This window comes from Vulpes lagopus, chromosome 7 (assembly GCF_018345385.1).
Source record: "Vulpes lagopus strain Blue_001 chromosome 7, ASM1834538v1, whole genome shotgun sequence".
In the NCBI taxonomy this organism is placed as follows: Eukaryota; Metazoa; Chordata; class Mammalia; order Carnivora; family Canidae; genus Vulpes; species Vulpes lagopus.
In genome coordinates, this window is record NC_054830.1 from 3,343,719 (window position 1) to 3,355,879 (window position 12,161).

General features: G+C 53.6%; 1 protein-coding gene across 7 annotated transcripts in view; it reads left to right on the plus strand.

Moving 5' to 3' along the window:
* UHRF1 (ubiquitin like with PHD and ring finger domains 1) overlaps positions 1-5,992 on the plus strand; it is a 53,497-nt gene extending 47,505 nt beyond the window's left edge. For all 7 annotated transcript variants that reach the window (XM_041763480.1, XM_041763478.1, XM_041763479.1 and 4 more), the window contains 2 exons: positions 1,558-1,662; positions 4,463-5,992. In XM_041763480.1, coding sequence (XP_041619414.1) covers positions 1,558-1,662; positions 4,463-4,609 — 252 coding nt within the window. In that variant the 3' untranslated portion in view covers positions 4,610-5,992. The remainder of the gene's footprint in view (positions 1-1,557; positions 1,663-4,462) is intronic.
* Positions 5,993-12,161: the final 6,169 nt, after the last annotated feature.

Below are 12,161 nucleotides of genomic sequence, written 5' to 3' on the forward strand. Positions count from 1 at the left end.
CTCGCACCCTCCCCCACCACCGTCTCCAGAGCCTTCTGTCTCCACACATGGAGGGAGACCTGTCTCCAGGAAGCACTGACCTCCCCCCCCCACCCCCCACCCCAGCCCTGGCTCCCACCACCTCCTCTCTGTCTCTGTGGACGGGCCCCCTCTGGGGACCTCCTGGGAGTGGGGTCCTGCAGGAGGCGTCCTTCTGGGTCTGGGTCCCCTCCTTGAGCCTGGCGTCCTCGAGGTCTGTCCATGTGGTAGCAGGTGTCAGGGGCCCTTTCTTCCTAAGACTGGATCGTATTCCAGCGCGTGAACGGACCACACTGGGTGTGTCCATTCACCTGTAGGGACACTGGCTTGCTTGCTCCTCTGCCTGCTGTGACCTTGCTGCAGGGCGCACGGGGTGTGAATGTGCCAGCTTGCCCCCTTGCGTACCATCCCAGGCACGGGACTGCTGGATCCTAAGGTCCATCTGTGTTCAGCTTTCTGAGGAACTGCCAAATCAGGCCTATTTTCGGTCTTCCTGCCCTGAGTGAGATGAGTGACAGGGATGGGTCACCACAAGTGAGCAGCTCGGTCCTCTGGCCACTGCCATCCCTGGCGGGAACAGGCTCTGAGTCCCATACATACCCTTGGAGTCTGTCGCCTCTGTTGTCCTCTCCGGCTCCTGGCCCTGGTCCTCGGGTCTCGGGGCCTCGGCCCTCGCGGTTCCCTCAGCCTGGAGTACCTGCCCCCACGGTGCTCCCACACGAGTCCCCTGTGGCACCCGTGACAAATGACCACAGACTTGGTGGCTCAAAACAACGTGAAATTCTGGAGGGCAGGAGCCAAAGTGGGTCTTTGGGGGCTAAGCACAGGCATGGGCAGGGCTGGTTCTTTCCAGAGGCTCCAGGACAAAAAGGTTCCCTACGCTTTCCAGTTTCAGGAGGCGGCACAGGCTCAGCGGCCACATGGCCTTCTCTGGGGGTCAGACCTCCCTCTGTCCCCTTCACACAGGGGCCCTTGTGATGAAGTGAGCCACCAGGGTGACTTAGCTCCATCTCAGGGTCCTGAATCCCACCTGCAAAGTCCCTTTACCCCATGAGGTGTCATGCACGAGTCCCAGAATTCAGACGTGGCATCCGAGGGCCCGAGCCCCAGCCGGCCATGTGCCCTCCAGGTCGCCTTCTCCACAGAGCGCTGATCGCCGGTCTTCCAGGGCTCTGCCCGCCCCATCCCCTGCTGTCCTCCCCCAGCACCGCCGTGACGTTCTGTCCCTGCCCGGCTCCTCTTTGGTCTCCCCCACTGGCCTCCACACTCTATATTGGCAACTTCTGTTTTATCCTCTGAGATGCCCGCCTGAGGAGCTGCCGAGGAATGCGCCTTTGCCTCCAGGCCGGGTGTGCTCTGGGCCTCGGGTCTCAGGGTCCTGCTGGTCCCTGGTCCCACTCGGTGTGACCCTGGGCGTGGCCCGGCCTCCGGGCTTCTGTGTTCTTGTCTTAGAGCTGCCTCTGGGCCCTGGGTGGGGGGCACCATTTGGACACTGTCGGGGAGGGGGGGTCTGCACTGTGCTCACTCACTCTCCTCCAGTTCCAGAAGTTCCTGAGTAAGGTAGAGGAGGCGTTCCAGTGCATCTGCTGCCAGGAGCTGGTGTATCGCCCCATCACGACAGTGTGCCAGCATAACGTGTGCAAGGTGAGCAGGGTGGCCGCTGGGCCCGGGTGGAGGGTGCTCAGAGGACATTGTGACCCCCCGTTGCCCTACACCTGCCACCCCTTCTGGCTTGGCTTCTGCGTGCTCCTGGCTCCCAGGCCTCCCAGGGCCCGCTTGTCCTCGTCCAGGTGGCCCTCTAGCCTTTATCGTGGGCTCCCATCACCCCCTGCCGTGCTCCTCACACTCGCATGTCCCCTCCGTGCTGTAGAGTAAGATGATACCTGTGCCACCCTGCGCACCTCCTCGTGACCTTGAGCCACGCTGGTCCTCTGCCTCAGGAGTGTTGTCTAGTTGTTCCTTCCCTGGAATGTTCTCCTCCAGCCTCTTTTCGGGCTGGGGGTCCAGGGCTGGAGAGGATGGGTGACAGTTCTGGCCTGAGGTCTGGTTATAACAGATAGTGACTGAGCGTGATGTGGACTGGGATGGAGAGTATGAGGTGCTGGGCTCTTAGAGGAGCAGGAGGGAGGGCTTCCTAGAAGTGGCATCTCGGGAAGGGAGAATGCCCTGTGCGGAAGCCTGGACAGGCAGGTCGGACCAGCTGGGGCCTGTAGGGGACGAGGGCTGGGAGGTGAGCCCGGAGGGTGGTTGGTCTTAGGGCTGGACTGGAAGAAAGATGTGGGGCGAGGGGCCAGTGTGGGGGGAGGTGGGGTGGCCAGGGTCTCCTCTGCAGCCGTGCTGACGCTGGGGTGGGCCGTTCTCTGCGTGGGCGTCCTGGGCAGCATCCCTGGCCCCACACCCTCCGTGCCAGGAGCACCCCCAGTCGTGATGGCCACAGAGGTCCCCTACACCACCCCGAGTGCCCTGGAGGCAGCGTCGCTCGGTTGGGTGCACTGGCATGTGGGGGTGGTTTTGTTTTTGTTATTGTTTTTTTGTAGCGTCTTGTAGTTCGAGTGGGTCAGTAGGAACTTACGGGCAGTGCAGGCAGGCAGCTGTGGAAGGGACTGTCCCGGCCTCCTGCCCACTCTTGCTCTCTGAGTCACTGGCCCCCTCTCCTGCCTTGGGCCCATTTTGGTCCAGGCTCCTGCGTCAGCTGTCATACCAGGGGAGGGACTCAGAGACCACCAAGCAGTGTGGAGGGTCCCCCCTTCACTTTTCTGTCCATGGGCTGTGCCGTGTGGCCCCATAAGTCCCTTCGGTGGTGTGGCCTGGGAAAGCCACGCAGGCCCTCTGAGCCTCTGTCGCCTTGGTGCCAAGGGACGGAGCGACGCCTTCCCGGCCAGCTTGTGTGCCATGGTGGCCTGGGCCGGCGGGACTTGGCGGGTCAGGCCGCAGAAACAGTCGGCTGTGGGGAGTGCAACACCGAGCCTCTCGGCAGAGCCATTGTGGGTGCTGTGGACGCAGGGGCTGCTGGTACTGCAGGAACCCCAGCCTCCGAGTGGTCCTAGGGAGACCGCTTTGCCTGCAAGTCCCAGCAGCTGATTTTCTTCTTCTATTAAATAATTTTATTGTAGTAAAATAGACCCAACATAAAAATTTCTATCTTAACCACTTAGAGCGCACAGCTCAGGGCACGAAGCACACTCACCCCACCATGTAGCCCCCCTCCCCTGTCTCCAGAATCTTCCATCTCCCCACACGAGACCCTGTCCCTGGGAAGCATGGACCCCCCTGCCCCACCCCTGGCTCCCACCATCTCCTGTTGTCTCTGTGGACAGGCCTCCTCTGGGAGGTGGGGTCATGCAGGACATGTCCTTCTGGGTCTGGCTCCTCTCCCTGAGCCTGGTGTCCTCAGGGTCCATCCACGTGGTGGCAGGTGGCAGGATATCACCCCTCCCCCTTTTTTGTAAGTGGCTCCATTCCCAGCGTGGAGCCCAAGGCAGGGCTTGAACTCACAACCCTGAGATAGAGACCTGAGCTGAGACCAAGAGTCGGATGTGAACCGGCTGAGCCACCCAGGCACCCCTCCTCCTTTCTCTCTAAGGCTGGATAATCTTCCGGCATGCAGTTGGACCTTGCGGCGTCTCCATCTCTGGCCGTTGTGGGTAATGCCACAGCCCAGAACCTAACTTTTCAACGCTGACCTGAATCATAGTTGTGTTGGACAGAAGGAACTGCCCTGGGTCTCTGGCATCAAGGTTGTGGGCTTTATTGAAAAAAGAATTGAGTGTTTACAAATGGAAGCTGAAGCCACAGCCTGTGCCTAGAAGTGGACGCACGGTGGCTTCAGGCGTGTCCCCGTGGTGACCTCTACCCCTTCACCCAGCTCCCTGACCCCATCCTTCAGGTGTGTGTGCACCTGCGTGCCCAGTCCGGCCGGGCGGGCAGTGTCCTCCCTGTGTCTCCGAGCGGGAAGCTGGCTCTCCAGGGCACGTCCACCTTGTAGCTCTGTTCCCGCCTGGCGTTCCTCTCCAGCTGTCACTTGGTTGAGGATTGTCTGGCTCAGGGCCAGAGATCCTGCCTTCCTTTCGTCCTTCCTTCATTCCCATCGGTGCATATTTATTGAACACGTATTCTGTGTTGGTGCGGGTGCTGTTTGAAGACAAGTAGGGTTAAGATCTCCTTCTGATGCTCCAAGGTCATTGGGGAAGGGTCGTCTGAGGAGGTGACTTGAGCCGAGGCATGAATGACAGGACTGTCAGGTGGCACGAGTTGCAAGTGCCACGGCCTGGAGGCCAGGGTGAGCTTGGAGTCTTTGAGGAGCCCCAGGGAGGCCAGCCTAGAGGCAGAAAGTGAGACCGAGGGTCAGGAGGCGCCTCTGGACCCTGTGAGAAGTCTGTCACTGTTCCTCACTCCACGCGGGGGGCCGCGGGGACACTGCCTCTCACTCCACCCTCTCTTGCAGGACTGCCTGGACAGATCCTTCCGGGCTCAGGTGTTCAGCTGCCCGGCCTGCCGCTACGACCTGGGCCGGAGCTATGCCATGCAGGTGAACCAGCCGCTGCAGGCCATCCTCAACCAGCTCTTCCCTGGCTACGGCAGCGGGCGGTGATCCTCAAGCACTTCTCGCCGGCAGTTTTTAAAAAAACGTGTCTCGGGGGTCTCTGCCCCCTATTTTGTTTTTAGTGGGCTTAACTTAAACATGTAGTTTTTCCTCCACTCCCTAAAAAGCCTTGTCTTCCTGGTTTTGTTTTGTGTTTTTTTTTTTTTTTTTTTAACCTATAAATTTTCAGGAGTTTGTATTACGGCTCAAAGAAAGAGAAAGTTGGACTTCTCAGTGTTTTTATTTTGGTTTTTAAAAAAATACCAAGCCTGCAGTTGATCAGCAAAAAAACAAACAAAAAAATCTTTTCTGAAGATGGAATGAAAAATGCCTTGGCGCGAAGGCTGCTTGTGTCCCCAGCGCCAAGTTCCCACGAGTTCCCACCGCCGCCGAACAAGAAGGCGCCCGGCCGCCTAGAACAATCTCTTCAAGGTGTGTGGCTTCGGCCCCCCGAAGTGGAAACCGGGCGCATCTCCCTGACGGCATCCTGCCGCCTACAGGCCAGCAAGGTGGTGCCTGGTGGTGGCCGGGGTGTCCCTGGCCCTGCCATCGCCCGCTGGGAAGGTGGTGAGAAGAGGGGCCGTCCTGGCCGGCGGTGTGGACGCCTGTTCCGAAGCCATGCACCCCCCCCCCCATGTGCTTCCGTGTTGCACCCCTGCATGCAGAGCCCTCTGCCTGGGTGATGGAGGGGGGAGCCACTGCGGCCGCTGGACTGCCCTGCGCGGGGCCGGGCGTGCGGCCAAGGGCCAGCCCACCCGCAGCACCACGGAAGCACATGTTCGAAGCCATGTTCAAGTGCCTTGGGGTCTTTCTTCTGTTGTAAACATGGGGCTCTCTTTTAGCACTGAATTGTTGAAAACGCCAGCCAGGTTCTGAAACTGGGGTTAGCCAGTTCTTCCCGATACCGGGTGAGTGTTTGGGGGTGATTTCATTTCTGTGGATCCTTTCAATTGAATGGTCAGCTCACCAACTGAGAATTATAAGAGGGAATTTTTTGGGTTTTTTTTTTTAAGTACTTTTTTTAAATGAAATTTTTTTGTAGTTATTGTATATGTACCAAGAAAGCTATAACTTAGGGTTTGGTTGTGTTTTTGTTTCATGGTTTTTTTGTTTTTTTTTCTCTTTCGGTTTTGTATTTTTTGGAATGATTTGTTAATTTTTCTAACTTTACCAAAGTTTGCAGCTTTTACCTCAATAGAACAGGAATATTTTAAATCACATAACTGCAGACAAACTGGAGAGATACTGTTTTAAAGTTTTTCTTTTCTCCTTCTTATTAGGTTTGTTAATGTATTAGGAAGAAACCACGAAATCCCGTGTAGGCTTTTTCTAAAAAGTTCAATATTCTTTGTCCAGATTTTTAGATTCTCAGAATAAATGCCTTTTACAGATGCATTGGGGTTGTGTCTTCTCCTGTTCACGAGTTGTTCTGTAGGCGCTCTGTGCCTCTTCACTGGAGCCTGAGGACACGGAGCTGGCAAGCGGCATCATTCCCGCTCAGGGGATAGGACAGGGTCGAAGACGGAGTGGTGCGCTGTGGGTCTAAGTGCCACTCAGGAGGTGTCAGGCTTTGACTTTTACACAGTCCCCAAACCCGAGCCCAGGGGCATATCCAGCCCTCCAGCTTGGAACCGCGTGTCCCTTAACACTCAGCAAGGTGAGTGGCACTGTCCCCACTTACTAGCGAGGAAACAGCCGTGCCCTCCATTAGGAGAGGGGCCTGAGTCAGCAACCAGAAGTCCCGTGTGACCCTGGAGAGGCCTTGGGAAATTTGGGCACCAATGTGGGTCCTGATGACCTGAAATGCTATCTCTAGCCGAAATCAGAGGCTGAGGAAGGGGCAGGTGTCGACTGCAGGGAGGGAGCGGCTCCACGCTGCAGAGGCATTATTCACATCGATGTCTCCCCTGCACCTTTTATTGATGATCAAGGAGTGATGTGGGCAGATCTGACTTGATAACGAAAAAGTTCTGTCTCTCTTGGTCCTTAAAAATGTGCCAAGTGTGCCCTTGAAAACACGCTGGGTGGGGGTGGGGCTGCTTCGTGGGGCTGACGAGCATGTTCTAGGTTGGCCAATGGCCGCACACAACTGGGGATGTGCCGAAATCCTTCGAGTTGTTCGCTTCTTGAATGGGTCAGTTGTTCGGCAGATGAGTTCCATCTCAAATGTCAAGTGTGACCATGAAATAGAAGTAGGAGCGACGCCCAGCTATGAGGAGCAGAGGAAATGCCGGGACCGTCCCCAGGTGGGTGCTGCTCCCAGGGGCAGAAGTCACAGAGGCGGGCTCCTTGTTGACACTGATGGCTTTTTAGATGTTTCACTCGTTTTGAAAGTTAAGGACAACGCCACTGTTAAAAATGAGCAAAATCCAGAAAAATATCGAATTGCTATGCAGAAAAAAATCACAACATCAGGCATGTTGCTTTCCTGGTCCGGTTGGATTTGGTTTGGTTTTTATTATGTAACTGCTTCATTGAAATACACTTCACATTGCCCTGAAGTTCATCCATTTAAAACATTAAATGATTTTTAGTACATTCAGGATTGGGCAACCATCACTTCTAGTTCAAGAACATTTTCATCATCCTAAGGAGAAATCCTGTTCCCATCAGCAGTCTTTCCCCAGCCCTCTGGCCCCACGGGGCCCCTTTGTCCATGGATGAGCCTGTCCTGGATGTGTCACACATGTGGATTCACACACTGTGGGCCTTCTTTTTTTTTTTTTAATTTTTTATTATTATTATTTATTTATGATAGTCACAGAGAGAGAGAGAGAGAGAGAGAGAGAGAGAGAGAGGCAGAGACACAGGCAGAGGGAGAAGCAGGCTCCATGCACCGGGAGCCCGATGTGGGATTCGATCCCTGGTCTCCAGGATCGCGCCCTGGGCCAAAGGCGCAGAACTGCTGCGCCACCCAGGGATCCCCCACTGTGGGCCTTCTGTGTCCAGTTTCCTCCCTGAGCATCCTGGGCTCAGTCTTCACAGGGTAACTAACGTGTTGTACTCCTTTTATTTTTTTATTTATTTTATTTTTAAAAATATTTTTATTTATTCATAGAGACACAGAGGCAGAGACACAGGCAGAGGGAGAAGCAGGCTCCATGCAGGGAACCTGATGTGGGACTTGATCTGGGGTCTCCAGGATCACACCCTGGGCTGCAGGCGGCACTAAACTGCTGTGCCATCGGGGCCGCCCTGTTGTACTCCTTTTAAAGACTGAATAGTATTCCATTATATGAATTAGCCACCTTTTTAAATCCATCTGGTTGGTGGATTTAAAAGAATATTTTTAGATTTTAATTTATTCATGAGGCAGAGACCTAGGCAGAGGGAGAAGCATACTCCCTACAGGAAGCCCGATGTGGAACTTGATCCCAGGACCCTGGGGTCACAGGCTGACAGATGCTCAACCACTGAGCCACCCAGGCGTCCCCACCTGATTGACTTGAATTTTTTATTTTTATTTTATTTATTTTTTTAAATAATAAAACCTACATTTTATTATATTATTTATTTATTTATGATAGTCACACACAGAGAGAGAGAGAGAGAGGCAGAGACATAGGCAGAGGGAGAAGCAGGCTCCATGCACCGGGAACCCGACGTGGGATTCGACCCCGGGTCTCGAGGATCGCGCCCTGGGCCAAAAGCAGGCGCTAAACCGCTGCGCCACCCAGGGATCCCTATTTTTATTTTTTTTAAAGATTTTTAAATTTCATTTATTCATGATAGACACACACACACACACACACAGAGAGAGAGAGAGAGAGAGAGAGAGAGAGAGAGGCAGAGACACAGGAGGAGGGAGAAGCAGGCTCCATGCTGGGGACTTGATCCCGGGACTCCAGGATCGTGCCCTGGGCCAAAGGCAGGTGCTAAACCGCTGACCCACCCAGGGATCCCCGACTTTTTTTTTTTTAAGATTTTATTTATTCATGAGAGACAGGCTCAATGCAGGAAGTCTAATACGGGACTTGATCATGGGTCCCCAGGATCACACTCTGGGCCGAAGGTGGCGCTAAACCGCTGAGCCACCTGGGCTGCCCAACCTGGTTGACTTAATGTAAAGCTTCCTCCTTTTCCTCTAATCCAGGTTATAAAATTGGTTCATGAGCCCCTGAGAACATTGGGAAACTGAGTGTGTGGCCAAAAAGTGAAAAGACCCGATGCTGCCTGCCAGAGGGTTGACACTGTCAGGCTCTATTTACGCTGGTACCACGGTGCTCGGCCTCAACAGACCCCTCTAGTGTAGTTTTGACTCCCAGCCATTTTGCAGTTGAGACCCAGCGAGGTTAAGTGGCTTACCCAAGGACATGGCAAAGCCAGGGCACTTATATATGTGTATATAAATTTAAACACAAAGTGAGGACGGCGCTATATATACTGCGTTGTGCTGGTTTTCTATTCACTTCAGTTCATTTATCAAGTTGCCACTTTGTCTGGCACCTCAGTAAACAAACATGTGAGCTGTGGTTTGGTGTGTGCATATTTGTGTTTTTGTGTTCAAAAATATGAAACCTAAGGGGATGCCTGGGTGGCTCAGTGGTTGAGTGTCTGCCTTTGGCTCAGGGCATGATCCTGGGGTCCGGGATAGAGTCCCACATCAGGCCCCTTGCAGGGAGCCTGCTTCTTTCTCTGCCTCTCCTCTGTGTCTCTCATAAATAAATAAATAAATAAATAAATAAATAAATAAATAAATAATAAAATATTTTTAAAAAGCAAAAAACAAAAATGTGAAACCTATACGTATGTCTAGGGATAATGTACTTGAAATGAAATGTTAGAATTCCTCTTCCAGGGGCCCCTTGGGGGCTCAGCCGGTTAAGCATATGACTCCATCTCAGCAGAGGTCTTGATCTCAGGGTCATGGGTTCAAGCCCTGAGTCAGGCTCCATGCCCAGCGGGAAACCTACTTAAAAATAAGTAAATAAAAGAATTCCTCCTCCAAATGGACTTCTAAAAATGAATTTTTTAAGCATGTAGGAGTTTACCTTTCCAACCACTTCTATTTATGTATCAGACTGGCCTGTATGTGGGAGAGGAGTCTCAGCTCCACACCTTGGCTGTTCAGGGAAGGTGGAAATCATTAGGAACAAGCTAGCCCAGGGCGCCTGGGTGGCTCAGTCCGTGGAGCGAGTTTTGGTTTCGGTTCTGGTCGTGATCTCAGGGTCTTGAGATTAAGCCCCATGTCAGACTCAGTGTGGAGCCTGCTTGAGAGATATCCCCCCTCTGCCTCTACCCCCTACTCGTTCCCTCTCCCCCACCAAATAAATAAATTAAATCTTTAAAAGAAAATAAAATAAGTGAGCTGCCCTGGGCTGCTCAAGGCTAGTGCCAGAGGGCCTCCTGGCTTGTTCAGGGACAGATGCCAGCATGGATCTCAGCCTCAGCCTTTCACGAGAGTCGCACCTGTTTGCAAAGACCTGAAGAAATCCCAGGTGACTTATCTCTAGGTGAGTTTGCCCACTTGAAAAATCTGCATCCTTCCTACTTTGCATATGAAACTTTTAAAAAAAGATTTTATTTATTTATTCATGAGAGACACAGAGAGAGAGCGAGGCAGAAACAAAGAGGGAGAAGTAAGCTCCCTGCAGGGAGCCCGATGCAGGACTCGATCCCAGGACTCCAGGATAACAACCTGGGCTGACCGCAGAAACTCAACTGCTGAGCCACCCAGGTATCCCTGCATATGTAACTTTTTAGTTAAATGGTAGCAATTGTATTTTTTTCCTAACATCGTATCATGCAAACTTTCCAACAGAAAAGTTGGAGGAACTGTATGGGTGAACCCTCAAATACACCCACTGTCTGGATTCTACAATTTTTAATGTTCAGATTTTTATGTAAGATTAGGTGGCACTAAAAAAAAAAGTCTCCCAATACAAAATAAAGTTGACAACTTATTTAGGTGCTCTGATTTAAAAAATAAAATTTGTGAGTCTGTGACATCCAAACACCTGGAACTCACTATCTTATGGGACAGACCTGAGAGTAGAACAAAAGACCTGTGTGTGTGTTTGGGGGGGGGTGCCTTCTGTTGCACCTGGGATACTGTGTTACCATGATCAAATGCCATTTGTCTTCCCCCCTGGTTAGGGAGTTCCTTGGGGGCAGTTGCTCTTTCCCATTTTTAGAGCCAAGTTTTAACTACATGGGGGAGTATATGAATATGGTCCCACGAGAACAGACAATCTCCCTGAACAGATTCAAGTCCCCACAGACGACCCTTTCTCCCCGTGTGGATCTCTCTGCAAGGATTTCCTCTTCTCCCTTTCGGGGTTACCTACTCTGTGGGTTGACACGGGTGCGTGCTCTTAGAGACCCCACGGCACTGGTCTCCGTGTGTTTTCTCCATAACGTAGGTTACTGGACACCAAATTCTGGACCATTCTGCAGCTTGCCCATGGATATGTGTAAGGGATCATTCCAGGGCAGTGAGTGCATGGAGCACGACGTCTTGTTAAACTGCTACACAGTTGCCCCCCCCTTTTAAAAAGATTTTATTTATTTATTCATGAGAGATACAGAGAGGCAGAGACACAGGCAGAGAGAGAAGCAGGCTCCATGCAGGGAGCCCGATGTGGGACTCGATCAGGTACTCCAGGATCACACCCTGGGCCAAAGGCGGGCGCAGAACCGCTGAGCCACCCAGGCGTCCCTAAACTGCGTCCCTAAACTGCTACACAGCTGAAAGTGCTACGGGAGTGCCCCGGGCTGCAAGTTACCTGGCCGACCCCGTAGATGGGTGTGTAGAGCAGTTCCTTTGGTGCTGAAGACCCGAGCTCCGGGGCGTTGCTCGGGGTGCCTGACCTCCCGGGGTACAATGCGGATAACACTTAACCAAGGCTCCTGGGAAACGCCCCGCTGCTGATTCGCACCTGTGACCCGCGAGCCCCCGGCGCTCCCTGCTGTTGCCTACGGCGCAGGTAGCAATGATGAAGACCGCGGTGAAGCCACCCGCCCAAACCCTTTGTGGGTCTCGTCCCACTCATTCTTGCAACGTCCCTCGGGACTGGCCGGCAGGGTCGAGTGTGCGTGTGGTCGTTACCATCATCTCCACTTCGCAGGGGAAACTGAGGCTCCGAAAGGTCCCAGTGAGGCGCGGGGCCCAGCCGAGCTCGGAACCTTGGTGCCAGGGACTGCCTCGTGTTAGGGAACTTGCGGGAGCGCCCCTAACTACCCGGTGGGCCTTGCGGATTTGCAAAGGTTTGTGGATTGTGATGGGAGTAGATGTGGATTTCTGGGGGGGGGGCGCAGAGGAGGGGCGCTTGCTGCTTGACTCTTTATAGTCCCTCCGTTTTGCAAAATGGGTTGCACCGGAGCCGTTCGCACGTCAGGACTCCACGAACCGGAGAACGCCGCGTCCAAGTTCCGGCCGCGGGTCTCGAACTCCTTCCTCGTACCTCCCGGGCCTGGTGCTGATGTTGTGCTGGGTCTCACGTACTCAGTTGCAGCTTGATAACCGGGGCGGGGCCCCGGCCCTGATTGGCATCCTCTCCAGCCAATCCGCGCCTCGGGCTCGCCCCGCCAGCCAATGCTCGCTTGCCCCCATGCGGTCGTT